This window comes from Propithecus coquereli, unplaced genomic scaffold, assembly GCF_000956105.1.
Source record: "Propithecus coquereli isolate 6110/MARCELLA unplaced genomic scaffold, Pcoq_1.0 Scaffold18, whole genome shotgun sequence".
In the NCBI taxonomy this organism is placed as follows: domain Eukaryota; kingdom Metazoa; phylum Chordata; class Mammalia; order Primates; family Indriidae; genus Propithecus; species Propithecus coquereli.
This window is the reverse complement of record NW_012142745.1, coordinates 991,318-1,018,014: the sequence shown is the minus strand read 5'-3', so window position 1 is coordinate 1,018,014 and position 26,697 is coordinate 991,318. Positions and strand designations below refer to the sequence as shown.

At 59.0% G+C, this 26,697-nt stretch overlaps 3 protein-coding genes across 3 annotated transcripts in view; all 3 read left to right on the top strand.

The window, feature by feature from the left end:
* The window catches only part of CCDC108 (coiled-coil domain containing 108), a 35,696-nt gene extending 33,310 nt beyond the window's left edge, over positions 1 to 2,386 (top strand). The window contains 4 exon segments of the mRNA XM_012642462.1: positions 100 to 228; positions 745 to 1,251; positions 1,978 to 2,115; positions 2,214 to 2,386. Of these exon segments, the coding sequence (XP_012497916.1) occupies positions 100 to 228; positions 745 to 1,251; positions 1,978 to 2,115; positions 2,214 to 2,250 (811 nt within the window). The 3' untranslated portion in view covers positions 2,251 to 2,386.
* Positions 2,387 to 11,818: 9,432 nt separating this feature from the next.
* Positions 11,819 to 15,006, top strand: CRYBA2 (crystallin, beta A2). The gene is made up of 5 exons (XM_012642483.1): positions 11,819 to 11,854; positions 12,036 to 12,200; positions 12,952 to 13,093; positions 14,199 to 14,341; positions 14,799 to 15,006. Exons 2-5 carry the CDS (start codon positions 12,040 to 12,042, stop codon positions 14,944 to 14,946), a joined length of 594 nt encoding a protein of 197 aa, XP_012497937.1. The 5' UTR covers positions 11,819 to 11,854; positions 12,036 to 12,039; the 3' UTR covers positions 14,947 to 15,006.
* A 4,167-nt stretch (positions 15,007 to 19,173) lies between these two features.
* FEV (FEV (ETS oncogene family)) lies at positions 19,174 to 23,649 on the top strand. Its single transcript, XM_012642506.1, has 3 exons — positions 19,174 to 19,795; positions 20,517 to 20,591; positions 22,491 to 23,649. The coding sequence occupies exons 1-3, from the start codon at positions 19,744 to 19,746 to the stop codon at positions 23,081 to 23,083; spliced, it is 720 nt and encodes a 239-aa protein (XP_012497960.1). The 5' UTR covers positions 19,174 to 19,743; the 3' UTR covers positions 23,084 to 23,649.
* The last annotated feature ends 3,048 nt before the right edge of the window (positions 23,650 to 26,697 follow it).

The following is a 26,697-nucleotide window of genomic DNA, read 5'->3' as shown; positions in this document are numbered from 1 at the left end:
CTATGTCCTCATGACTGGGAAGCTACCACCATTGCTTGTGCCCCCAACCCCAGCAAGGTGGCTTGCCCAGGCCACTCAGAATGTCATGGCCTGCCCCAGGGAGCTGCCAAAAAGGAAGGCCCCCAGAGAAGAGCGAGAGACTTCTGAGGAAGAGTCCCCCAACAAGTGGGGCCCTGTCTCTAAGCAGAAGAAGCAGCTGCTAGTCGATTGTCTCACTACCATCATCAGGTACTGGCCCACACCCTGGGCCCCCATGCCCTGGGCCCTCGCCCCACCTTCCATGCCTCCAGCTCATTCGGCCAAAGCCCCCTGAGTTCTAGCATTTTCCTTCTTGAGAAACAACTTCCTTGCAAAATCTCTCCACTGATGGCCCCAGGCCCCCCCACCCCAGGACAGTGCAGCTCAAATGGAGCTGGCTGGAGGGATCCTCAGGGCTGGGTCCTGAGTCGTGCCCTGTTCCGTGGCTGGTAGGTGAGGTCTGGAACCAGTGCACCGTCTCTCCAGGGCTCCTGGCCCCCATCTCTGTAATTCTGACCTGCTGGCTCTGCCTGCACCATATCACGTTCACCTCTAAGACTCCACGGGGCCCAAAGAAGCCTTCCTTAAAAGAAGGGATGGGAGGGGCAACTAACCAAGGGCTTCTCTCCTCCACCTAGCACCCCCCCAATCTAGCACCTAGCCTTGAAGCCAGGGCTCCCCAGGGGGCTGCGGGATCCCTCAGGAAGGGCCTTCTCTGCAACCTAGGGGCCTGCTAGAGGACAAGAACTTCCATGAGGCTGTGAACCAAAGCCTGGAGGAGCAGGTGCCATACTTCTGCCAGTTCTGGAGTGAGCAGTCAGCTAGGTTCACAGCCCAGAAGAACAGCCTGCACGTAACGCAAACCCTGTCTCTACCTGCCGGCAGCTGGGAGGAAGAGAAAGGCAAGCAGCAGGAGGAGGACACACCAGAGGAGGACAGATTGAGGGTGGGGAAGGAGGGGGAGGAAGAGGAGGAGAAGGGAGAAGAGGAAGAAGAGGAGTTGGAGGAGGAAGAGGAGGAAGAGGAGGAGATAGAAGAGAAGGAGGAGTTGGGCAAGAAGGAGATAGAGCAGGGGGAGTGGGAGGAGAAGGAAGAGAAGGTGACCTTGATGGAGACGGAGCCCATGCTGCCACTGGAGTCCCCAGAGTCATCCCAGCAATGGCAATGGCAGCAGCAGCTGAAAGACGTGATGAAGGAGGAGCAGGAACAAGATGAGAAGGAGGCCATCAGCAGGTGAGCAGCCAGGCCCAGGTGCCAGGGTCGGAAGGGGGCATGTGCCGAAGGTTCCTAGGAGGCAACGGTGTGCTGAGACTGGCCACTGCCTGACTGCGCATCGCCTTTGAACTCAGCATTCAGTGACATCTTGTTGATAGCTTAAGGCCTCCACGGGAGAATTTGGCAGAACAACAACCCTGAGCTTTATTTTTTTCTCCAAGAGCTAGCTTGTGACATTTATCAGCAACCTGCTACCAGGAGAGTGGTTCTAGTCTTCGAAGTCTCTTAAATGGGTTTCTAAAGCCAGAAGAGAAGCACCATCTCTTCTTGTGCCGCCTCCCCCTGGGGCTGCTCTGTGGACGCTTTCTGTCCTTGTTGGGATCCCTCGGCCACACCCAGTCCCCTCTGCACTCTCTCATCACCCACTACCTTTCTCCACACTGGGTCCTGGGATGCGGACTACATTGCCTGAGTTCCAATCCCGCTTCTACCAGCAGCATAACATTTGGCAACTTCTCTTTTAGCCACACTTTGAGCATCTGTAAAATTGAAACGAGGATGCCCCATGGTGTGTGCGTGTGTGCGTGCGTGTGTGTGTGTGTGTGTGTGTGTGTGGAGGGGGGCGGCAGTTAAATGAGAATCTGCTAGAGCTCGTGGCACCCTGGACCGCACAGAGGAGGTGAGCGGAGACCCCAGGCGGAGTCTGTGGCCGCGCTAACGCCTGCGCCCCCGCCCCCCTCGCAGGCTCCCGGCCTTTGCCAACCTGCGGGAGGCGCTGCTGGAGAACATGATCCGGAACGTCCTGGTGGAGGCGAGCCGCGGGGAGGTGGTGCTCACCTCGAGACCGCGCGTCATCGCTCTGCCGCCGCTTAGCGTACCCAGGTGGGGGCCCCGGGGCCACCCGCCGCCCCGCGGACAGCGCGGGAGGGACGGCAGGGAAGCCTCGCCCGCACTCCTACCTGGGACTTTCTGTCTTCCAGGATTCTGACCCCAGACATGCTGCTTCCGACGCAGTGAGCGGAGGTACTTGACCCAGTGATGCCACCTCCTACCGACCCTTTGCAGATGCACGTGCCCAGCCCCTCCGACATGCCGCCCTAGGCTCCGCCCGACCCCCTCTCCATCGCCCCGCCAGTAAAGCATCTAGCCTTTTTTCTATGTCTAGCTTGACTTTATTTCCCCGACGAGGGGGAAAACTCGAGCGCGCTCTGAGAGGGACAGATGGTGGGAGCGGCCCGAATGGACCGCAACGACACGGCGGGACGGGAACTTAGGGCCTGGGAGGATGCACTTCTCCCCTGCACACCGCAGCTGAGCCAGGGTGCTCACCGCTCGCTGCCGGGCGCGGGACCCGGTCTCGCCAGCGGAGGGCGCTCGGGGCGGGCCTGGCTGGCCTTTGCCCAGCGTAGTTGGTGGACGGGAACTGAGCGCCAGGCCTGGTGAGAGAAGCAGGTGGCCACAGGGTGAGGTGGCTACCCCTCCCTTTTCCCCGATGCGTTTGCTCCTAGGCTCGGCACCCCGAGGGCCAGGCTTTTAGCGTTTGCCTGGCTCCTGGAGCTCTGCTAAGAGGTTGGGAAGGAAGGAGAACTGAGGCACGCCGCCGAGGGCCAGGAACTAGGCGTTGTGGCGCGGTCGAGGTCACCGCTAGACAACAGGCCACAGACCCTACTAAGCGACTCCTACTGTGACTCAACCCCCAGTCCAGGGTATGGTCTACCTTCCCCTAGGATACCTACCTCTCTGTTCCCTCTACTACCCGCTGCCCCCCACCCCCGCCGGATCCTCTGTCCTCTGCCCCGGCTCCTCCCTCCCAGAAGCAGGTGGGTGGAAAAGTGACATCTGGTGTTGTTCCAGAGGCGCCCAGGTCCCCGGCACCCTCCCCTTCACCCCCTCCGCCAAGGCCTCGGAGCAGCTCCGGTCTCAGAGCCCGGGCAGGGGACGGGAGGGGGGCGCTCCGCCTCCGTGAGTCAATATTTGCCCCGAGCAAACGGGCGCGGGGACAGGTGTGAGTGTGAGTGTGTGTGAGTTGTGTGTGTGTGTGTGTCTAGGGGCGGGGACTGAACAGGCGGTATAAGAGCACACTGACCCAGGCTCCAGCACAAGCTCCAGGGCGTGGGCTGGGGACGAAGCCAAGCGGGGCAGGGCAGGGCGCAGGGCCCGGGAGAGCCGGGTGGAGGGCGGCTGGGAAGGGAGGGGCGGGCCAGGTGTTCACCTGTGGCGGCCGCCGCGGCCGCCGACGTGTCAGCAGCAGATGCGCTCAGGAGAGGGAGGCGGCTAGCGGAGCGCTGTGCGGCCGTGCGCTCGCGGAAGACCAGGACCAGGAGACCTCCGAGGGCCACCGCCAGGCCCCGGGCCCTCTGCTCCCGCCCCGCGACGAGCCCCTCGCACAAACCGGACCTGAGCGTTTTGTTCGTTCGGCTCGCGTGAGGCAGGGGCAGCCTCTCAGCATCCGCCCCGGGGCCCGGCCCGATCGCCATGCAGACACCTGCCGCCGCCGCCGCCGCCGCCGCCGCCACCATACGGGTCGGGAGGCCGAGCGCCGCTCCAGCGGAGATCCGGCTCCCATCCGGCCCCGCCCGCCCTGCCTTGCCCTGCCCGCAGCTTCTGGGCTGCCCGGCTCCGTTCCGGGTAGTACGGGCTGAGCAGGCTCCACCGGGTGCGGAGGGGGCTGTGGCCAGGAACGGAAGCCCTTCTGGAGGTAGAAACCCGGATTCTAGTCCGGCTCCGTCCCGGCGACTTCTGTGGCCTTGGGCAAGTCATTTCCCCGGCCTCTCGGTTTTCCCATTTGCACAATGAAAGGGCTGGTCTGGCCTCTCACAGGGGCTAGCCCCCACCCCCCTCGCCTCTGTAGCCTGGTTCCTGGGCTCATAGCCACGCTTTTGAACCCCCTGACCTGGAGGATGGAGGCCCTCAAGGGGTTGGCCCTGAAGCTGAAGCTGTGAGGTGTGGAAAATCTGGGGGTGGGAGGAATTGAGAGCCACATGGAGACTCAGATCCACTCCTCAGATTTCTTTGCTGCTACTGACATCCTGAGATTTCACCCTCTGCCACCTCTCTGGTCCCTCTTCCAGTCTAACGACGTCTGAGACAGACCGATTAAAGGGACAGTCTGGCAGCCCTTGCCTGACGGGGTCCCAGGCAGGGCAGGTTCGCCTTTCCCAAACTTCATACTCCTATGTCCTTGTGTTTCAGTCCGCTGGTGTTGGTGGGTCTAAGTAGCCCTCCGCTCAGACAGAAGCAACCCCCAGGGAGATGGGGACCAGAGTCAGAGTCGCTCCAAATTGGATGTTCTTGAAAGTGCTGGCTTGTCACCTCCACCTCCACCTATTCCACTCCCAACTAACCTCCTCACCCGACTACCCAGAGGCCCCGCAGGATCTGCTGGTCCTTGGCACAGAGAGAGGAGGGGGGAGGGGATGAGATGGCTTTGACAGATCCCAGGCAGGTCTGGGGAGAGGGTGGCCTGCAGGTGGGCTCTGCATGGAGCAGCCCCAGGGCAGGGGGAAGGTGCATGGGTCCCAGACTGGGGTGTGTGCAGCCCCCATCCTGGCCTCCTTGGCCAGGCTTCTGTCCTGGGCCCAGCCCTTTGCTCCTTACCTGACACTGAATGAGACATCTGTCAGGGCCTGGCATGGCACTGGCATACCTTCCCTGAGTCTTTGAGGGCTTCCTCTCCCCTCCCCTAATAATGGCAGGGGGCTAGAGCTCCCCTCTTGCCGGGATTCCAGATCCTGGGATGCACAACAAAGGGTCTCCCCCTAGAGTGACCCCCCCCAAAGCACATACTCAGAGTGGTCCTAAGGGGGAAGGTGGTGAGAAGAATAAGGCCACTTGGTGGGCTGGGGTCTGTCCGGGTGACTGAGAGCCCCTGCCCTTCCCCCAAGGCCTAATTTCCCCAGACCTCCACCCCTACCCATCCCAAAGACCCGCATTTCCTGGCCATTACCAGGGATGAGGCCTCTCAGCCAGGTCCCTCCTCCCCTGGCGGGCTGGGGGCGGAGTCTCCAGGCGCCCGGCAGGCCTGCAGGTGCGGGGCTGCAAGGGGGGGTACTCAGCAGCTGGTGTGCGAGGCGGGCCCTTCCCCCTCCTGCTCAAAGCTGGAGCCTGCTTCCTGTCGTCCCTGTCACCACCCTGTGTGGGGGAGGGAACAGGTAGTGGGGGAAGTGGGAAAGGGACTGAACAGTTGGAGAGCTGCAGCGGTGGGACTAGGAAACAGCCCAAGAGAAATAGAGGAGAACGATGAGAAAGAACCGGAGGACATAGGTGGAAGGACAGAGGGTGCGCCCCAGAGCAGTATGAGAATCACTGAGATCCTAGGGTGGCTGCAGGTGCCCCAGACAGCGATACAGTGAGAGCGAGACCAGAGGCAGAGACAATCAGAGAGAAACCAGAGAAGAGGAACAGACAGCGAGAGAGAGGCGGTGTGAGATAACAAGAGATGAGCACTGCAGAGATGGAGGGATTGGTAGACCTGGGTTAGAGGTGGGTAGCCAAAGGTAGAAGCCACAGTGTGTATAGAGGAAGGGGGAAGCTGTGAAGACAGTACCCACCCCACCCCACACTGCAGTGGGGAAAGTACCCCCAACAGATGGTAAAGAGGGCTGCAATGGCCACAGCCAAGGCTAGGGGCAGGGGGCAGGGGGATGCCCCTATTTGGGAAACCCACTTCCTCCCATTCAAGGACAGAAGGTGAGAAGGGGCAAGGCTCAGGCCTTGGCTGGACACTGGGGGCCGTGAGCAGTGAGAGGCATGGCTCTGACTCCGTCTCTCCCATTTCCCTCTTGGCCACCGCTGGATAGGCCAACAGCTGTGGCAGCTGCCCTGCTCCCACCCACTCTGCTGATTCTGCCTCAGCCTTGGAACTTCTGGGCTTGGAGGCCACCCAGGGTCTGTGTGAGAGTGGTAGAACCTGGGAGTGCAAGCACTGGGGAGGGGGGCTCACACCCAGGTGTTAATCCCCATCGCCAAGGCAGTACCAGAGCCTCAATGACCTTCTGGAAGATTAGTCCCCATGGAGACCGAAGCAGCTGCCCCCTCACTCTGGCCAGGCCAGGTGGGCGGGTGGGTGGGGCAGGCTGAGGCTGGTTGAGGAGGAGAGGGAACCTTCCTGAAGCATCACAGGATCACCATAGTCAGGGCTGGGAGGCCCCTCCAGAATCAGCAGCCTGCTTAGTTTACAGGTAAAAAACTGAGGCCCCCAGAGGGGGAGTGACTGGCCAAAGGCCACAGATGGAGCCAGGAAGAGCACAGAGACCAGGAGCCAGGTCCTGGGCTCTACTCCCAAGTGTTCTTTCCTGGGGAGCAGGGGCCTGGGCCTACCCCCCCTCTGACTCTCCCAAACTGAGGTCATGAACTGAGTGGCTCAAATGGGATGAGGCAGGAAGGTGCCTGTCGTAAGTGCTGGGCTGGCTTCCACAGGGCCAGAGTGGGACGGGGAATTCAGATGCCAGAGCCATGCTTGCTGACCACTGCTCCCAATCCACCCGGGGCCCCAGAGGTGGTGAGGAGAACCGTGCTACACAGTCAGAACCAAAACCACAACAACTAACGTTTATTGTGTGCATACTGCATGCCAGTTCTGTGTTTACATGCATTTAAATCTTTACGAAGAAAATTTTTCCCATTTACAGAGAGGAAAAAATGAGAAGTAGAGTGCAAGTTCATCCAACTTCTAAGCAAATCCAAGTGGAGCTTGGACTTGAACCCGGGGAGCAACAGTGACTACAGAACGCACTCTCTTAACCCTTCAGTGTCTGTATGATCGTGGGTGGGTGGGTGGCTGAGATGATGCCTCTCTGGGGGCCGTGGAGTGGGAATGTACGCAAGTGAAAGTGCACAAGGGCATACTCGTGTGTGAGTCCCACACCCAGCAGAGTCCCTGGCACACAGCACATCTCATTAAATATTTGAGGAATAAGTGAGTGAGCAAGTGTCTGCCTGTGAGTATGACACTGAGGCGTCTGTTGAATCCTAGAACAACAAGGTTCCTGTGTAAAGCTCATGGGATCACGTCCATGTGCCTGTAACGTGGATGGCTCTGTCTCCATCTGAAGAATGTACGTATGTGTGTGCTCTCTCCCTGTCACCCTGTGCGAGCCCTGTGGCTTTGTGTCTCTGTGAGTGAGTGGTGGTGAAAGCTACCTCCCATCTCCCTGGATGGCGGCCAGTTCTCCAACCCCACAGAAGGCCAGAGAGGGGCTCTGTTTCTAGTGGGATAGGACAATGGGTCTGTGTGGGTGGGGCTCCCGACCCTGCAGGAGCTGGGGCTGGTCTCTGGAGCGCACCGTTATCTCTGTCTCCCAGGAGACCAGCCCCACACAGCCCCAGGGAAGGTGCTCTGCTCGCTCAGGCCTGCAGACCTGGGGTAGGGGCGGGGACTGGAGCAGCAGGGCTGGAAAGGAGAGGCTTCTGGCGATGGTACGCTGGTGGGGGAGGGCACCATTCACAGAATTTGCATCTTCAGCCACCAAAACCCTGGATGATTTCCCAGTGAAATGAGGGGTGAGGGCTGGCAGCAGGCTGACTTGAGGGGAGGACGTTGGCCACCAGCCCCTCTCAGCTGCGCAGCAGTACTGAGAAGTCCGGCTGTTCGTGGGTTGGGCTCTATGTGAGGGAGGCGCCACTTCTCTGGCGATTCTCAGGGCCTTTACCTGGGATGGAGACCTGGGTGGGAGCTCAGCGTTGGGGTTGAGGGTTTCTTTGCAGGACCTATGTGTCTCCACATGGGATGGGTGTCTGGTTGGGATCTGAGGGCCTCATTGAGGGGACCCTAGCTTGAGTCTGAGGATTTCTCCGTGGGTTCTTATGGGTCCCTATGGGATGGCTGTTTTGGTAGAACTGGGGGCAGGGGATGGGGTGGAGGTGGGGGTGGGGGTGAGGTCCTGAGGATTTCTCTGTGGGATCCAAAGGTCCCTATATGAGATAAGAACTAGACACAGTCAGGGTCGGGGTCCCCCCTGGGTGATGAGATCCCTGTGAGATCTTGAGGACTCTGAGGTACAGACTGGGGATGCTGGGTCTTTGTCTACCTAACTCTCCATGCCCAAAGCCAGGCTCTGTGCATGTGGAGGGGGTAGGGGTGACCACACCGAGCTGGCAAACAAAGCCACCTGGGCATCCATCCTTCAGGAAGCTCTGAGTGCAGCTGATCTGGGAAAACAAACAGGAACAGCTGCTGGGGGGAGGGAGGGGACCAGAGGGGAAAGCTGGGGTGGGGGGATAGAGCTGGACCAGCCCGGTGGGGAAAGGAGGGGACCAGGAGGGAGGGGGTCGATAGTACAGAAGAGGGACAGTGATCCCACTGTCCCATTCTGGCACACCAGGCAGGGCACCCGAGAGCCCCTCCCCCTCAGTGGCTCTTTTTTTCTCTTTCTTGGTGACTATGAGGCAGAAAGCCAGGGAGGGGTCTGGGGGGATGCGGGGCCCCTGAGAGGCCTAGAGGTCTTCTGGGCCAGTGGCTATTGGTGGTGTTGGTGGCTGTGCCCGTTTCGGAGACAGCTGGTCGCAGACAGACTAAAAGCCGTGGGTCGGGCAGGTGGGACTCACATACCGTTTTCCTGATGAGGAAACCGAGGTACAGAGAAGGGGAGAGGCTGGCCGATGCCAAGTTCAGAACTACTCGCTGGAAGAGGAACGGAGGCCCTTCTCACATAGAGGGACTCCACCCCAAATCCCAGCCTCACTCTTGAGTCTAACCTGGATCTCAGCTGTGCAACCGCTCCCTCCCTCCCCGATCCCTGGAAAACGCGCGCACTGGCGCACCCCTCCTAGGGAATCCCCTCATCTGACCAACACGCGGAGCCTGTCCCAGGGAACATGCCCAGACCCCAGCCTGAGCCCGTGCAAACACAGCGTCCAGTCTCTGACAGACACCTCGGCACCCTCCGGACTAACACAGGCGCCCGCGTCAGGGACAGCGCAGACGCACAGCCTGACGCACTCGCCACCCGCGGCCCCTCCCGACCTCAACCTCGCCTTCCTCCCCGCCGGGCCGCTTCAGCTTTCCGAACAGCGCGGCCTGCCCGCGCCCCCTCGTGGCCGAATCCAGAATTGTCAGATGGAGATGGGATAGCGAGAGAAGGCCGGACCTGATAACTCACCCCCTCATCCCTCAACCCTCATCCCTGCCACAGCCCCGACAGGTGAAACCGAGGGCAAAGGCCAGGACAGCAAGGTCCCCAGAATGGTTCTTGCCCTACTCTGTAGTTTGGATCCCCCCTTATGGTTTTGGGGAATTACACCCTATTTGTGTTTGTTCAAACTCCCTCTAGGGTAGGAAATCAGGGAACTGGGCATGGTTCTGACACCTGCCCCAACCAAACCTGGCTGCCCTTGTCCCATCTCTGACTCATAACCTAACTTGGACTCTAGGGTCCAAGTTCCAGGGCCCTGTACTTTTGACACTCTTTACACACACTGTGAGCCCAGCAGCAATTCCTCACCAGGGAAAAGAGAGGTCCAAGGGAGGCTCTGCCGGTCCCCAGTGCCTGCTTTCAGAAGCCCAGAACTTCAGGGTTTGGAATGGCAAACCATCGCCTCCCACTCCCACTGGAGAAATTCCTCTACACTCCTTTCCCCATGGACATTTGGCCCACACCTGACCACCTTGTTCACTCACTAGTTCAAAGAGTTTTATTGAGTACCTACTATGTACCCAGCACTGTGCTAGGTTTGAGGATAACAGCTGAGAACAAGACAGACACAGTCCTTGCCCCTTTAAATGGAGCTGACACTCTAGTAAGGGAGACACCAGTACAGCCATATACACGAGATGAAAAAGATAACTTTACAGAGTGATAAATGCTATAAAGAAAATAGGCTGATGTGATGGATGGAAGAGTGCCTGTCACCAAGGAGGTGACACAGGAGCCAGCCACGTCATGATCTTGTGATTAAGACACTCCAGGTAACTGGAACAGCAAATGCAAAGGCCCTGAGGTGGGATGCGCACAGCACAGCACGGTGGGAGGGAGGCTAGAAGGCCAGTGTGGCTGGGCTTCGAGGAGCAGGGGTGGCCACATCTGGTCTGTCAGCCCCTTTTGTCACAGGAGCTTGGATGCATAGCGTAGAGCACTGGCTTTGGATTCCAAAGGTCTGAGGTCTATTCTTGCTCCCAAACTGGCTAGCTCTGTGAGTCTGGACAATACCTGCCCCTCCTTGAGCCTGCTTCCATATCTGTACACACAAGCCTAACTCATTGGGCTGTTGTGAGAGCCCACGAGGGGAAGCATTTGGCTCATGGGAGCAACAAAATGTTAGCTCCCTTCTCCCTCACCCCTCACACTTCTGCTGGAATACCCACCCCCCATTAAAACTCGCCATTTTGCAAGAATACTTCTGCTGGAATACCCACCCACCCCCATTAAAACTCGCCATTTTGCAAGAAGCCTTTGTGTCTCATTAACATCTACCATGGTTAGGAAACTCTGCTGCAAGACGTGAAGAAATTTCCTCCCTGGAGCTACCCTCTTGGGGCTGCAAGCTGTCCCCCCTCCGCTCCCCATCCTCCCCCCACCACCACAGGTGGCATTGGGATTGTGGGCATAAGAGTCTAGAACCATAACAGAAGCCCAGGTTCACATCTAAGCTGGGCTGGCTTCTCAGCTGTGACGCCGCCGGACCACCATCTGCAACCCTTCTGGGCCTCCGCTTCTTCATCTGGGAAATGCAAGACAATAACAGCGCCTACCTCACCAGGTCGGTGTTAGACTCAGTTGATATCATGCGCGTGAAATGAAAGCCTGAGCAGAGAGTCGGGCCTGAGCTAAGCGCTTCACCCTCAGCGGCTCAGACGTCCGAACCGGAGGCCCTAGCCTCTGGAGCTCTTTGGGGGACCCAGCCTCGTCACCGGTCCCCCCGAACTAAGGTGGAGACGTTCTTGCCACCTGCCTTGGTTACTGTTATTCCTAAACGCTTTGTAATCCCGGGTGCTCCCTGGGGCGTTCTTGTTTGCAGCTCCCAGTGCCGCCTTGTGGCGAGTCCTGGTCACCGCCCGTGGGCTCGAGAAAACACCGGGAGTGCGGCGCGGGATCTGGGAACTCAAGCTTGGGGGGAAAGGGGCCGCGATGGACCGATCCTCCAGGGGAAAGAGGACTGAGGGGAGTGAGCAGAGTCGTTTGCGAAGAGCCGTCTCTATCTCCGCCCTAAAGTCGCCCCAAAGACCTAGAGCTGAATAAGAGATGCAGTTCAGACTCTGGGAAGAACTACGCTGCAAGTCAGGAACGCGCAGCCCTGGCCCGAGGCCTCAGGGAGGCCTGCTACCTCCATCCCCGAGGGTCTGGGCCAGGGAGGCCGCGTTCTGCCCCGAGGCCGGGTGCGCCCTGCCTGGCTCAGGCTCGAAAGAAAGAAAGTGCGGAGTCAGCCTGGCCTGCGGCTGGCGCGGGACGTGCGCCTCAGCACTTTCTCTTGTAAGCCCCGCGGGCTGGGGCCAGAGCGGCCGCTGTGGGAAAGGCCTCAGCTCCCCAGGGAGACCAGAGCAGGCTGCAGCCTGCCTGCTGACTCAGCTCCCCCACCCCAGCTGGAGAGGGTGCGGGGCGCGGGGCGAGGCCTGGATATAAAGCCCCCGCATGCCCGGCCCGCGCGCAGCCTCTCCGTTTTCCTTGCGTGCCACGCTCACCACCTGGTGAGTACCCGGTGCCCGGCGGGGGAGGGCGAGCTGAGGATCAGCCCCTAGCAGCCTGGGTAGAGAGCCAGGCCCGGTCCAGCCCCCGGGTCCTTCACCGCCTACCCGGGTTGGGCAGGCTTTGGCTCGAAAGGGGGCTCTCGAGACGCTAAGCGTGTGGTCGCGCCCTTCCTGTCCCCAGCGGCATGAGCAGCGCCCCCGCGCCGGGCCCAGCGCCCGCCTGCCTCACGCTCTGGGACGAGGAGGACTTCCAGGGCCGTCGCTGTCGGCTGCTGAGCGACTGTGCGAACGTCTGCGAGCGCGGAGGCCTGCGCAGGGTGCGCTCGGTCAAGGTGGAAAACGGCGTGTGAGTGGTCTCCCCGCCGCGGCTGGGCTGGGTTGAGCGACACTGGGCTTGCCCAGCCCAAGTTTAGAGCCTGGGACCTCAGCTCCCACCCCTGTGAGGCCTGAGAGAGAACCGCCAACGTGGGAAACCCCTCGGCCTCCCCCAAACTCCCCATCCGTTGCAAAGACGAATCATGGGAAAGAATGTATCCTCCAGAGCTAAGGAGACAAAGGCGAGAAGAGACCCCTACGGGTCCCCAAGGGACCCCTAAAGGGATTTCCAGTGTAATTCTGTCCTTCCCAAAGGTTTTCTCAGTGTGAAGTTAGATGGCTCTACAATTTGCTTAACGAAAAAAGCCAGACCCCTCCCACTGGCCCCACCCTGGTGTCCTAGAGCCCAGCCTGTGGCCCTGAGGAGACTTGAGGTCCCCACAGCTGCTATAGCAGGCAGGGGTCCCAGATGCTTCCCTTTGCAGGCTCTTAAATCCTTGAGGTAGGAGCACTTGTTAAGTGATCTTTGGGTGGTCTTTGTAACCTGGAAAATTCTTTCCAACTTAGGGCTCCTGAGCAGGAAGCCTGAGCTCCTCAGACCCAGGATAGCAGTAGGTTCGGGGTATTTAGCCACTAGAGGGGCTGGATTGCCATGCAATGGGTGTGTCAGGGAAGGGCCTGGGGTTGGGTTTCTCAGTCTTTTCAAACACAGCAAGCAAAGAGGGAGGGAGAGGGAGCGAGCCTGGGGCAGACAGATACCTCCCAGCTTTCTCCTTTTCCAGCTGGGTGGCCTTTGAGTACCCCGACTTCCAGGGACAGCAGTTCATTCTAGAGAAGGGGGACTATCCTCGCTGGAGCGCCTGGAGTGGCAGCAGTGGCCGCCACAGCAACCAGCTGCTGTCCTTCCGGCCAGTGCTCTGTGCGGTGAGCAGCCTCCTCCTCCTCCTCTGCCTCCTAGCTCCAGACCCTGGCCCCACCACCGTGCCCTGGAAAGACCCCTCAACCGCTGCATGTGGGTCAGTAACAAACTCCTAAGAGGGTGGTAGTGGCATTACCTCCCAGAACCAGGGGGTCTCCGAAAGTTGGGATTGTGGGCATAGGGCAGCAGCCTGGGAATCAGCACCACGGACAGCGCCAAGCTGGTGCCAGGCCTGCGTGCCCACCGGCCACTCCAATCCAGTCATCCACACGTGTGAGTGAGCACCTTTGTCATCACACAGCCCTGTGAGGTCAGGGCAACTGCTATTAGCCCCATATGCAGGTTGTAATGGGCTTCAGAGGGACAAAGTGGCTTGTCTGGGGTCAAAAGGGTTAACACGGAAATGAGAGTAGAACTCAGTCCAGGGAGCAAGGCTGAGAAATGGTCAGTCTCAGCGTGTGTTTGCATGTTATGTGGGGGAGAGTTGGTAATGAATCAAGCACACTGGAGGGGAGGATCTCACTTTCCATTTGTGCTGACTTAGGTACCTGGGCTGGGGGTTGCAGGGCAAAGGAGCCAGTCCAGCCCAGCTTCTCCATTCCAAGAGGCTGGGGAAGGCTTTAGAAGGAAGTCCCTGGGGCTAGGGAAGACAAGATGCAACCAATACTGATGCCCTGACATGTCTATTCTGATTCTGCCATCCAGTACCCCTTAGCTGGGTCCCACCCTGTGAGAGGCGGTGCCCAGAGTGCTGCGCAGGGGATTGGGTAGTCATTGAGGCCCTCAGGGAAACCATCTTGCTTTCTCTAAGGACCTCTAATTTTCCTCCTGCAAATCAGGCCCATGTCAAAAGATGCCCTCTAGCCCTGTCCCGAAAGGGTGGCTGGAACCCCCCAGTATTACCACCTCAGCCCAAAGCCATAGTAGGGTCTGGGTAGGGAGGACTCCGAGCATTTCAGCTTCCCAGACTGCCAGGGAGTTAATGGGGTGAATTCTGGGAGTGCTTGTGGGGCCTAAGCAGCTGTGGGACAGGGAAGTGAGGCTGAGTGTGTACCATTAACACCCCTTCGGAGTGCCTGACCTCTCCGCCCTCACCTTTCTGTGCCTCAGAACCACAGTGACAGCCGTGTGACACTGTTTGAGGGTGACAACTTCCAGGGCTGCAAATTTGAACTCAGTGATGACTACCCATCCCTGCCCTCCATGGGCTGGGCCAGCAAGGATGTGGGTTCCCTCAAAGTCAGCTCTGGAGCGTGAGTCCTGGGACTGGAACAGGGGTGATGAGAAGAGCGGGGGAAGTAGTGGGGACCAAGGAGGAGGGTGGAGAGAAGTGATGGAGGGGTGCTAAAGGACATGGTGAAGAGAGACACTGGGGACTTGGAGGCAAGGGGGAGTGAGACGATGGAGACAGAATGGGAGGGAGAAAGGGAGGAGGTGATAGAACCGGAGGCAGGGGAACAATTTGGGGATAGAGGAAAGGATGGAAAACAAGGGTAAGGGGGCAATGAAGGGTGAGAATAGGAGACAAGATAAGGAAGGTGACAGGAAGACTGGGAGCAGTAGGCAGGGCAGAGAGATACCCACAAAGGGGAAGTTGAAGTAATGGTTTTGGAGCTGGGATTGGGTGCTGAGAAAAGGGGCCACTAATGAAGACATAGGCGCGGGTGGGAGCAAAGCCTACTCATCACCTCTGTGCCCTTGCTGGCCTAGGTGGGTGGCCTACCAGTACCCAGGCTACCGCGGCTACCAGTATGTGTTGGAGAGGGACCGGCACAGCGGGGAGTTCCGCGCCTACAGCGAGTTTGGCACACAGGCCCACACAGGACAGCTGCAGTCCATTCGGAGAGTCCAGCACTAGGTTCCATGGCCTGAGACGCCTCCCCTGAGGACCCTCAATAAAGCCTCCTGAACCTGCCTGTCCCTCTTGCCTCCTTGGTGTCTTACTTTGTGATCTCCGTCCTCATCCTTCTAAGGGTCCCTCCCTGCCAGCCTGATCCTCCCCCTCGGGCTCCAGGACCCTTGACTATCAAGCATAAACTGGCTTAGGATATACGTGGGTGGGCTCTGGCGGAGCTGAGAGGAAACTGCTGGTAAGAATCTTGGGGATCCTGGAGGCAGGCGTGGTGGCTCATGACTGTAGTTCCAGTGACTTGGGAGGCAGAGGAGGCAGGAGGATCACTTGAGCACAGGAATTCGAGGTCACAGACAGCTATGATTGCGCCACTGTACTCCAGCCTGGGCAACAGAATGAGACGCCGAAAAATCTTGCAGATTCTGTTAAATACCACCAGTCTCACACTTTTCCTCATTAAAAGCCCTCTCCTTGGTAAAGGCCCACCAACACGGGCCAGGGGTACTGCTAGCCCTGATGGCACCTTTGTCATCTTCTAGGTGGGGTGGACACGCCCCCACAGCAGGGCTCATATCTGGATTTCAATCTCCACACACCCTCTGGACCAGATACCATCATGCAGAGCAAAAATTTTTTTAAAGCCAGTAAAATTTAGCAGTGGGGTTGTATACCAGCTTTAGTGACACTAATGGTAATGAGTTCTGATAACCCACTACCATAGGACTAGCCAAAACTTCTTGAACCCTAGGCAGAAGCTTTGTTGGGTTCTAGTCTAACCCCCAGAGCATTTTCAGCATTTATACTCACCCTGGTTCCCTACCCAGCCAGGGAAGCCTGTGAGCTTCTTTCAATAGGCCCCCTTCCTCCACTGCCAGGAGGGAAATTAGTGGGAAGTCCCACTGCCTCCCAGGGCATTCCAAAGGGGAGACTTCCTCTCTCTGAGCCCAGTTCCTGGCCCCTTTGCCTGAATAATAATCCCCTGAGTGGTGTCGAGTGGTGTGCGAAGCATTTTCATATCCCTCCTCTCTGCTGCTCCAAACACACCCCTCTCCACTCTTCCTCTCTCTCCCTACCTTTTGGAGGACTGGCGAGCTGTAGAAGCCACCTCCCAGCCACTGACAGAGTGAGCCTGGAATCTGAGGCAGGTGGCAGAGGCCCACAGCCATGGTGGGGCTGAGTATGGTAGCAGTGATCAGAGTCTCTGGCACTTGTGTAGTTTTTCCCGGTTTCCTCTTTGGCCTAGTTAATGATACCCCCACCCTCGTATAGGTGGATCCTCCCAAGGCCCTTGGGAGCCCCCACCCTATCTGTCTTTCAGGAGTTCTTGTGTTTTCAAGCCCCCAGTGGATATATCAGTGTGGAAAGGTGGCCCAGATCATTGCCCTAGCCCAGGGAGGCAGGGCAATGTTAGAGAACAGTCAGACTTGGACCTGGGAAGTTCCCAGGGGTCCAGCTGTGCAAAGCCAGGCAGCTGTTCCTTTGGGAAGAGCCCTGGACCATGCATCAGAATACCTGGGGCCCAATCACAGCATCCCTGAGCCTCAATTTTCTCGGCTGTAGACTGGGGCTATTGATCCCTGCCTCATCAGTCTCACAGTGTTGTTGGGAAGATTCAGTGAGAAACCTCTGAAAATGTTTGTGGTGTTATGGAAAAGTATTGGGTCAGTCAATGCAGGGCCCTCCTTCTCCTCTCTCCTCCCTGCCTCCCCCTTCCCAACCTCCCCCCCATGGACCTTAGGGTTGGGTCGGGGAACTAATGTATGGAGCTCTAGGTGGGGTATGAATTCTTCTTCACACTTAAATGAGCTCTACAGCCCATGGCACCTGTTGCATATGATCCTAATACCCTCAGTTTTTCATCTATTTTACCAATGAACAAACTGGGGCTCTGAGGAGAAACCTTGATGAGGTCACCCACTTAATTGTTGACAAAGCCAGGATTTGAACCCAGGGCTCCTGGTCCCAAAGCCAAGCTAAGTGGAGGCTGGCCAGAGCTGTGGCTAAAAGCCTCAAGCCGCAGCAGAGCCTTCTGTGGGCCCCAGAGGTTATGTAACTTCCCTCAAAGTCACACAACTAGGAAATGGGGGAGCCAGGAGTTGAACCCAGAACCAAGACAAACGGACTTCAGAGCCCGCAGCCCATCTCCCCACCGCCTGCTTTGGAGAGCAGGCAAGGAGCAATGGGAGATCTGCTGTCTGCCCTTGACTGAGCTGCCCTCCCTCCAGGAGGATCTGTGGTCACTGGGAAGAGTTGGCAAGATGGCTTCAGGAACTAGAAATGTGACCCTGACAAGGGCATGGGTGTCTGGGTCTCAGGTTCCCCATCCATACAAGGAAGGAGTCAAGGACAGTCATTGTCAGCATGGACCTTTTAGGTTTTCCTAGACCCAGGGGCCAGGCTCTGCTCCCACACCCATCTGCAGCTATGGAATGGGTGTCACCAGCCAGTCTGGGCCTGAATGATTTCACCTTCCCATCCTTCCATTCTGGGCAGGCTGGCTGCAGAACCCCATGGGGCCATGGGACCAGCACCCAGCTGGGTAGTAGGGAGATGAAGGGGAAACTGCCAAGGACTCTCCCACTGGCCTTCCTGGTAGCACTGGCAGCAGGAGGGGATGGAGAAGGTCAAGACCCAGGTGGAGTGGGGGACTCCCCCTCCCACACAAACATCCCTTGGTGCCCCATCCCTTCAGCAACTGAGTCCTCGGTAAGGCTGGGGCACAAAGCCTGTGTTGTCCATCCTTGGCCAGCTCAGAGCTGGGATGTCTGGGTACAGCCCCTCTCTGAGTACCTGTCCCTTCTACCTCAATCTCCTGCTGACAGCATTAATTGGGTGAACTTCAATGTCTCCCAGCTCTCCCAGCTGTTACCTCCTGCTCCTTGTTTTCTGTTGATAGCAGCTTGGGGAAGCAGGAAGAGGGAATGAGGAGGATTGGGATTTGGCCCCACCCTTAAGCCCTCCCCTCCTGCAGAGCCCTGAATTTGGTCTCCAGGGAACATCCCAATCTCTTGTCTTTGCTCCCACCAGGTTCCATTGTCCACATCCTGAAGCCTCCATCTCTGTCCCTCTAGGGCTCTCTGGGGAATGTCAGTCTTCCCCCCACCCTCGACTCTGCCTCCCACGTTCCTCCCTGGCTCCTTGGCACCCTCCACCAGCAAAGATGAACACTCCTGCAGTTACAGCAAATGAGGGTGGACAGGGGCCCTGAAGACTCCCAGGGGTAGGATTTTCCAGCCATCCTCCATCAGGTACCCCAGGACCAGAGACCCTGCAGGAGACCTGCCCCCTCCCAGGCCTCCTCAACCCCTGGGCTCAAGCAGTGAGAGAGCAAGACCTTGCAAATACTAGTCCTGACAGTAGCCACCAGGTGCTGCATGGCTGCAGAAGGGGGGCTCCTGGCCCAGGGCCTCATTTTCAGCTAGCGTCCCTCCTTAGTCTGCCTCTCCAGAGCCAGGAAGTCCCACAGGTACCCAGAGACTGTAGGCCACCTGGCGACATCAACATCTTTGCATGAGTTAGAAAAAGGTGCACCTTTCTTGGAGTGGATTTTAGCCTTGTATGGTACACAGCCCTGTCTTACTACCTGGCTCAGGGAGAGCCGGGACAGGAGTGCTTGTGAGAGTGGTGGCAGACTGGGATGACAGGGGATGGGGAAGGCCCGGGAGGATAGTGGTAGGGGAAGTGGAAGGGGCCCACCAGGAAAAGCCAGGACAGACTCTAAATGTCCTCAGAGCATGGCAGCTGGCCAGGCCACTACCAATGGGTGGAGACTGAATGAGTGACAAAAGGAGTGGAGGGAGAGGGAGAAGGAGAGAGGAAGCTGGTGCGGACGGAGGGAGATGGGAGTAGGAGAGAAAAGAGGCATGGAGACTAGGCAAAAGGAGAGACCTAGAAAGGGGTGCGGAGGCCAGACGAGGGGGCCACCCTAGAAAAGTTGCCAGGGATGATGCCCCAGAACCCCGCCTTAGCGTGGGGGCTGTAGAAAGGCAGGAAGCAGGAGATTCGGGTCTCTAGGGGAGAGCAGAGAGTGGGAGAAGGGGAGGAGGGAGAAGGCGCGATGGGGGGGTGTGGGCAGAGATAAAGGGAGCAACGGCTGCAGGACCGGGAGCGCAGCGACAGGAGAGAGGGAGGGAAGCGGAAATTTAAAAGTGAAGATGCAGATAACGCAGCCTAGAGACGGCAACCCGGGTGGGGGTGGGGGTGGGAGTAGGGGGAAGAAGGGGAGGAGAGTGAGCGGCCAGGGGAGCGGAGCGGAAGGAAAGGGCTCTGGGGAGGAGGCTGGGGCCGCTGGGGTCCGAGGTGGGGCCGGGTACACCCGCCCTGTCACTGTTTGCAGAGAGTCAGGGAGGCGGAAAAGAAACACGCTCCGGCCCCCATCAGAGCGGCCCGGGCCCATCCCCCGCGCGTCTCCCCGGCTGCGGGGCGCGGGGGGCTGCTGGGTGCGCTTGGCTGTGGCGCGGCGCGTTAGAGACTTTATTGCGATGGGACGATAAGCGGGGCGGGGGCGGGGTCCCGGGGGCCGAGGCGGCCGCGCTTTAATTAAAACGGAAATTGCGGCCCCTGCCCGCGCCGGGGCCGGAGGGTTCCAAGCGGCCCCGTAGCTGGGAGCGTTGCTCCAGGACCCCCCCCATCCCCCGCCACGCCCGCGCTGCCCCCTCCCGCCAGGCCCTGCCGAACGGGCGCCGTCTTCTCTTCCCTGTCACCCGCGGTCCTCTCGGGCGGGGATCGGTGCCCCGGAGCGCAAAGCCTGACGCGCCCCCCTCCTGGTCCCCCCCAACTCCCACCGCCCAGTCCCCGGCGGCGATGAGACAGAGCGGCGCCTCCCAGCCCCTGCTGATCAACATGTACCTGCCAGGTACCAGGGACCAGCCGGGGGCTGGAGGCACCAGGACCTGGGGCGGGAAGTCTGGCTCGGGCAAGACAAAGGGGTGCCGGGGTCCAAAGGAAGGGGACGCGCTTCAGAGATTTGGATTGCTGGGAAAACTGATTGCAATTTAGGGGGAACTTAAAGGCAGATAGAGAGCTCTGGGTTTCAGAGTGGGGTCTAAGGGATTCGAAGTGAGCAGACAGGGGACCTGGGAGGCCAAGGGCGGGGGCTCAGGGGCCTGAAAGAGCCTGGTGGGGGAAGCAGTGGTCTTAGGCGTGGTGGGGGACTCCGTGCTCTAGCCGTGCGGGGAGGCTGTGGTCCGCCGGGCGTCGCCCCTGCGCTCTCGCCGCCCCTCACCTTCGTGCTCCGAGCATTCGCATGCGCCCGGCCCTCCAGGCGCCCTCCTCTTCTCTCCGATGGGCTCCGCACGCTCCGGCTCGGCTGGCGCAATCCCCGCTCGGCTTTATAAGGCTCCAGCCGGCCCCTTCGGAAAGCGGATTTCCTTTTTCCTGGACGCGTTTCCTGACTTGGGCGCTACCGAGGGGCTCCGCGAGGCGCGCGCCGGGGCCGGAGTCCGGGAGGAGGAGCCGGGTGGCCGGGGCCCCCAGCCTCAAGCCTGGCACCCCCTCGAGCCTTGGCCCGGGGCCCTTTCGGTCAAACCCATAACTTCCGCCTGGGTCCGCCTGACTGTTTTCTTCTGCTGCCGCAGATCCTGTCGGAGACAGTCTCTTCAAGGAAGGGAAGAGCCCGGGCTGGGGGCCGCTGAGTCCTGCGGTGCAGAAAGGTGAGCAGGCGGTCGCATTGGGCAGGCGGAGGCGAGGGCAGTGGATGGGGTCCGGGACACAGACCCCAATAGGACGGGCACCACCACCACTGGGGCAGAGAGCGGGAGCGATGTGCAGGCCCGGTTCTGACAAGCGTAGGGTCCTGGCCCGATTGTGAGGAGGCCCCGGGGAGGCATTCACTTGGCTTTGGGCTACTGCATCTCCCGAGTCCCAGGTCTGAACTTTCAGGCCAAGGCAGACGGAGAGGATCCTATCCCTTTTTGTGCAGCATGTGGTTTTCCAGGCTTTGGGGCCGAGGCTGAGGTGCTTGGCATCCTTTCCCTGCCGGCAGTAGGAACGCAAGTACGCGCCACTTGGCAAGGGGACCCAGAGAATTACTCCCTGGCCATGCGGGGCTGCCCAACTACTAGACCCGAGCCAGTGCCTTCTGCTGCACCCTCCTGCGCTGGCCAACTCTGCCGGCAAAGTCCGGCCAGCCATTATAGTTGATTCCTAGGTTCACCACCGGTGCTCCGGGGTTGCTAAATTGCTCTCTTAGAGGCTGGCCCTCCAGGCGACGCCTCCTCACAGCCCCACCAGTGGGTACCCTAGATCTTACCAAGTTACAGTAACCACACACACACACATACACACACACACACACACACAAACCGAGGTCGGCAACTGCTCTATCCATAAGGAAACAACAAGGCCCAACAGAAACAGGTCTCCCAGCCTCTGATGTTGCATCCCCATCGGTGCCAGGTGCACATTTGTACCCAGATTTTCCCTAGCTTCTGACCCAACTGAATGGCTGGTGACCTGGAGCCAGGAAGCTCCTCCCTGGGCTGACTTGGAGAGATTGGGATTGAGATTATGGGAGAGGGTAGCTAGCGTCTGGGTTCTAAGCTAGTGGTTGAAAAAGGGAGTGGGAGTCACCAGACTCGATTTGAGGCAGTAACCAGACAACTTCGAGGAAAACCTGTTTTATTCTGAAGGGGAGTGGGGTACTTCTATCGAGATTTTTCTCTGCCTGTCTGCTTGAGGCTCCAAGACAGGGGAGCGGGAATTCTGGGGACCCCACTCTCTCATCACCCGCATATCCGAGAAAAACCTCCTTGCCACCTTCGGCAACCCCCAGATCCGGAGGGATATCAGCCAAGGCCCGGAGGAGGCCGGGAGCCGAGCACAACAGCTTCTCAGTCCTCTCTCCCCTCCTCGGAGCTGTTCATCAGGCTCCAGGGAATCGTGGCACCTTTGCACACAGGGAATCCCGCCTGTTCCGAAAAAAGAGACCAAACACCAGCAGCACCAGCGCAGAGCTCCGCGCACCTGAAGGTGGCTACGATGGGGAGCCTCTGGGAGCCTGCCCCACTCCTCACGTACAGGGTGGCACTGTCCCTATTGCTGTCCGATGTGGTATCGCAAGGAAGTCAGCCGCCACCCCACCTCAGGCATTTGGGGACCGGGAACTGGCTGGGCCTTGTCCAGGAGTGGCGGGGTTGTCGTGCTGTAGGCCTGCCCCTTCCCATCCGGATCTCTGGGCGTGGTCCAGCGTTTGTGCAGGCTCTCTCCTGAATAAGGGTGCCCCGCCGAGGTGGCAGTAGGGGCTGATACCTGGCCCTTGGTCACCTTGGATAGCCGAATGCCTAGGTGCATCCAGGTGGGGGAGGCAATGCTTCTTCCCCTTCTCCTCCTAGTTCCCACAACACCTTGTGTCGAGGCGCTGCGTCCTCCTAAGTGGAAGCCGCGCTTCCATTGTGCAAAAGCGCGGTGGTGGCTAGGACGCTCTGCTGATCAGTCACTCCCTGGCCGGCCGCTCCAGCTGGACGCGCCCTTTCCCTGCCCGACGCTCGTTCACTCCTTCCCCACTTCCAGCCTCCCTCTCCTACCTGTGGCTGACCTCCCCCTCCCCACAGGCAGCGGGCAGATCCAGCTGTGGCAGTTTCTGCTGGAGCTGCTGGCCGACCGCGCGAACGCCGGCTGCATCGCATGGGAGGGCGGCCACGGCGAGTTCAAGCTCACGGACCCCGACGAGGTGGCGCGGCGCTGGGGCGAGCGCAAGAGCAAGCCCAACATGAACTACGATAAGCTGAGCCGCGCACTTCGCTACTACTACGACAAAAACATCATGAGCAAGGTGCACGGCAAGCGCTACGCCTACCGCTTCGACTTCCAGGGCCTGGCGCAGGCCTGCCAGCCGCCGCCCGCGCACGCCCACGCCGCGGCCGCCGCCGCCGCCGCCGCAGCTGCCGCCCAGGACGGCGCGCTCTACAAGCTGCCCGCCGGCCTCGCCCCGCTGCCCTTCCCCGGCCTCTCCAAACTCAACCTCATGGCCGCCTCGGCCGGCGTAGCGCCCGCCGGCTTCTCCTACTGGCCGGGCCCGGGCCCCGCCGCCACCGCCGCCGCCGCCACCACCGCCGCGCTCTACCCCAGCCCGGGCTTGCAGCCCCCGCCCGGGCCCTTCGGCGCAGTGGCCGCCGCCTCGCACTTGGGGGGGCATTACCACTAGACGGGGCGGCCGGGATCCCGAAGGCCCAGAGCCTCGCCCAGCCCCGGCCACATTCCCAGGAGGAGGCCTGGCGCCTCCCCCAACCTTCCTTTACCCCAGATTTTACTCCACCTGCAGCACCCAGCCCCGGGGGAAGGGACCGGAAGCCTCCGCAATCCCCTTCTAACACTGGGCTTGCCCGCACCTCATCCCCTAATCCCTGGAGGAGGGCGATTGTGCCCACCCCTTAAGTTTTACCTCCTTCTGGGTCTCCAGATCCCGGAAAGGGGTTCTGGAACCTCTGTCTTGTCTCCCCTCCACTCGCACCTTGGTCTGGCTCCTGAAGCCCCGTTTATTATGGCCCCTCTTTTTCGAATTCCAAATCTTTTCTCCTTTTTTCTCTTCTCCCCGGAACTGCCCCCAACCCAGCACGCGGAGGCCTCTCACTGTCCTTTCCGGGACCTGAGCGGGTTTGGTAAGGGCCACTGGCCCTCATGACACACGGTCCCCTTCCCCCAGTCCCCGCACTCGGGCAGGAGGGCCCAGCGCGTTCTATTCCCTTCTCGCCCCATTAAAGCTCCGAGCTCCCCGCCCGCCTCAGCTCTGTTCTTTGCTGCACCAGAACCTGTCTGCAGGGGGAAAGGAGGGAGAGGCTCAGGCCAGGCCCGAGCAGAAAGATCTGCCCGGGAAGAGCCTCAGAGGAGCGCAGAGCGGGCTCGCGTGCTGCTGGCCCGAAGCCAGGCGCCCCGGCAGGCGGGCGAGCCTAAGAGGGAGACGCCCTGCTGCACCCCGCTCCGTCGACCCCGCGCCTCACCCCTCCTTCACCCCCCACCCTACCGCACCTCATCCCAACTTCCTTCCCAACAAGCTCCCACATCCCACGCTCCCTATCTCACCTGCCCCCACCTCCCACCTCATCCCAACATCCCAGCCTTCCCTCAGCCCCTCCATTTCATCCCCTGCCCATCTCCATCCCCTTCCCACACACCCCCGCCCATCCCGCTCTCACTTCCACTTTCTCTCCCACACACAGACCGCCCCTGCCCCGAGTATCTGTCGCTATCTTTTCTGTGGATCTGCCGCCTGGGTTTCTGAAGGGATCTCCCGCCCGCCCGCCTCCTGCGCTGGCGGCTCCCAGCCGGGCCCGCGGGTGCCGCGCGCCCTCTGCTGTTCAGATGAGGCCAAGCCAGGGCCAGGTTTTGCACCTAAGCCACGGAGGGCTTTGTGCGTCGCGTGGTGGCGACTCAGGTGCCTCACTATGCTGAGGACAGGAGGGCCCAGTCGCCTCCAGGCCTTCTTTGGCCTTCAGAGAGGAGGGTGCAAAGGGGAACTCTGGCCCTGCATCCTAGGTCCGGCCTTGGGAAGTCTGGGAAGTGGGTCGAGTGGATCATTCTCCTGGCTGAGCCCTTTTCCTCACCACCCTGAAGGCCCTTCTGAATACTGCACCCACCAGGGCCACAGCCCATGTGTTCTCTTCCCACCTTTTCCAAACCCTGTTGGCAAGAAAACTGCCTTAAACACCTTCCCTTAGAGGAAAACAAAGCTAGTGAAGGTGCCTAAAGTGACAGCTGAGACTTGGAGGCCAGCTCCTGACTCCCCTCCCCAGGTTCCGGCTTCTTTCCCTCAGCAGAAGGAAGCAAGGAAGCGATCTCTTCCTGGACCAAGGATCCTCCCAGCGGGTGGGAGAATGCCCTGGGCTCTCACAAGGCAGCTGAGGAGAGTTCCCTGTGCCCTGTGGGCAGGAAGGGGAAATTCATAGCAAAGCTGGACAATTAGGTGGCCTGAGTGCCCCTTCCCAAGGAGTGCTGATGAATTCGTCCAGGTCCACATAGGGAAAGAGTCTTTATTTACTTTCATTTTATTTGTCACTTTATTTTTTTCTGGTTTTCCAAATAATATACTCGGTCTGCGGCTGCCCCGCCCTGACCGCGCGGATCCCGTCCGCCCTCCAAATAATATACTCAATGTAGAACTTTGGAAAACACACACATTAAGGCCTCCATTAAGTGTTGGTTTGCTGAGGAGTGAAGATAGGCCCAGAGAAATCCCCTGTAGTCCCATTACACAGAGGGCACTATCGGTAACTTTGTCATGATCTCCTTCCTTTTCTCTACGCCTTGGAAAACTTCACGATACCCTGCTTTAGCCATCTATTGTTGGGGCATAGCATGTGCCATGTCACTGTGCACCACAGGCCTCCTGAGGTGGGGGTAGGCTCGTATATTCATCAAGTTGATGAGCCAGGGCAGGAGTCCAGCCTGGGGAGGGCCTGAGTGACGTACATGGAGAGGCAGAGGGACTCTTTACAGCCTTGTTTGCAGAGGGCAGGAAGCTGAGAGGGAGAAGAAATGCCCTGGGGAGACAGAGCCAGGATCCACAAAGATCTGGCCTGCTAAGCATTGTAGGCTGAGGGTAACATAGTAAAATTTCTTAGCAAGGAGTGTGAGGCCCTGCTCTTAGATCTTTAAATGAAACAACAGGAGGCCAGAGTATGAGCCTTGGCAAGGGTGGGGCTCAGCAGAGCCTGTGTGTCAATTAGTGATGTCTTAGTCAATGCGACATTAAATGGGAGCCTGTAGCATGAAATGCAGAAAAATCCTTGTGATCTGAGGAGGCGTTGATGGAGTTATGGCACCTAGGATGAAGGAAGTGACCCACTTCCCAAGAATACTGTGCAGTGTTAGGTAACACTTTCAGGAGAAGACCAAACAGAGGACACACTGCATAGTGGACCCAGCAAGTAACGAGGAAAAACGTTGGAAAACCAACAACAATGTGAGTTTATTCAAAGAGCTGTCCTGAGAGAGGGGACCTAGATGCATGTGACTAAGGGCAGTACTGGGACACGTGGTTGGAGGCTCCAGTAAGACAAGTCACCTTGATCTAATGAAGGGCCTCTGCCATGGGACGTGTGAGGTGAGTTCTCTGTCACCAGAGTGTTCAGCAGACCCTGCATGAGAGGTAGAGAGGGGAGGTGGACCAGGTGATTTCTCTAACTTTGAGACTGTGAGTCAGTAAAGCAGGGATTTCAGTCATTGCTGGGCAGCTGGAGATGTTGTTAGATTAAGGGATCTTCTCACCTATGAAATCACATCCTGAAAGCTCCCCCTGCCCCTCTGTTCTTTCTTGTACACATAGCCAGTTTGGGAAGCTAAGATATAGGGCCAGGAACCAGAAAAGCTGAGTTCCAGTTGCAGCTTGGCAACGACTTGCTATGTGACCTTCAGGAAATCACATCTCTTTTCTGGGATTCCATTCTCATCCCATTAAAATAATGAGGGCTTTGCAAACTCTGCTCTGTGGAACCTTAGGGGTCACCTAGGTTCTCTCTGTTCCAAAAAAAGACGAGCCAGGAAAACATCTGTCCAAAACGATTGATAAGGTCAAATCCAGCCTCAGAATCCTATAGATGGATGTCCTCTTCTCCAGGCTGTCTCAGCCCTGGGAGCTGCCCTGCCTTTGTGATGTCTCCAAGCCCTGGGTTACTGTGGTCCTTGGAGGACTCTACTCCACCCAAGCCCAGAAAAAGCCACACTCTTAACACACTCAGCTTCCTGAGGGTCCAGTCCTGTCCTCATTGACCTTTAACTCCTTGGTCCTTGGCCCTCTAAGGTATTAATTCCACCATTGCTTCC

Coding starts and splice junctions, on each gene's coding strand:
- CRYBA2 (XM_012642483.1), top strand. CDS start 12,040: ATGAGCAGCGCCCCCGCGCCGGGCCCAGCGCCCGCCTGCCTCACGCTC. Junction 12,201..12,951: donor GTCAAGGTGGAAAACGGCGT/GTGAGTGGTCTC, acceptor CTCCTTTTCCAG/CTGGGTGGCCTTTGAGTACC. Junction 14,342..14,798: donor CTCAAAGTCAGCTCTGGAGC/GTGAGTCCTGGG, acceptor TTGCTGGCCTAG/GTGGGTGGCCTACCAGTACC.
- FEV (XM_012642506.1), top strand. CDS start 19,744: ATGAGACAGAGCGGCGCCTCCCAGCCCCTGCTGATCAACATGTACCTG. Junction 19,796..20,516: donor GATCAACATGTACCTGCCAG/GTACCAGGGACC, acceptor CTGCTGCCGCAG/ATCCTGTCGGAGACAGTCTC. Junction 20,592..22,490: donor GAGTCCTGCGGTGCAGAAAG/GTGAGCAGGCGG, acceptor CCCTCCCCACAG/GCAGCGGGCAGATCCAGCTG.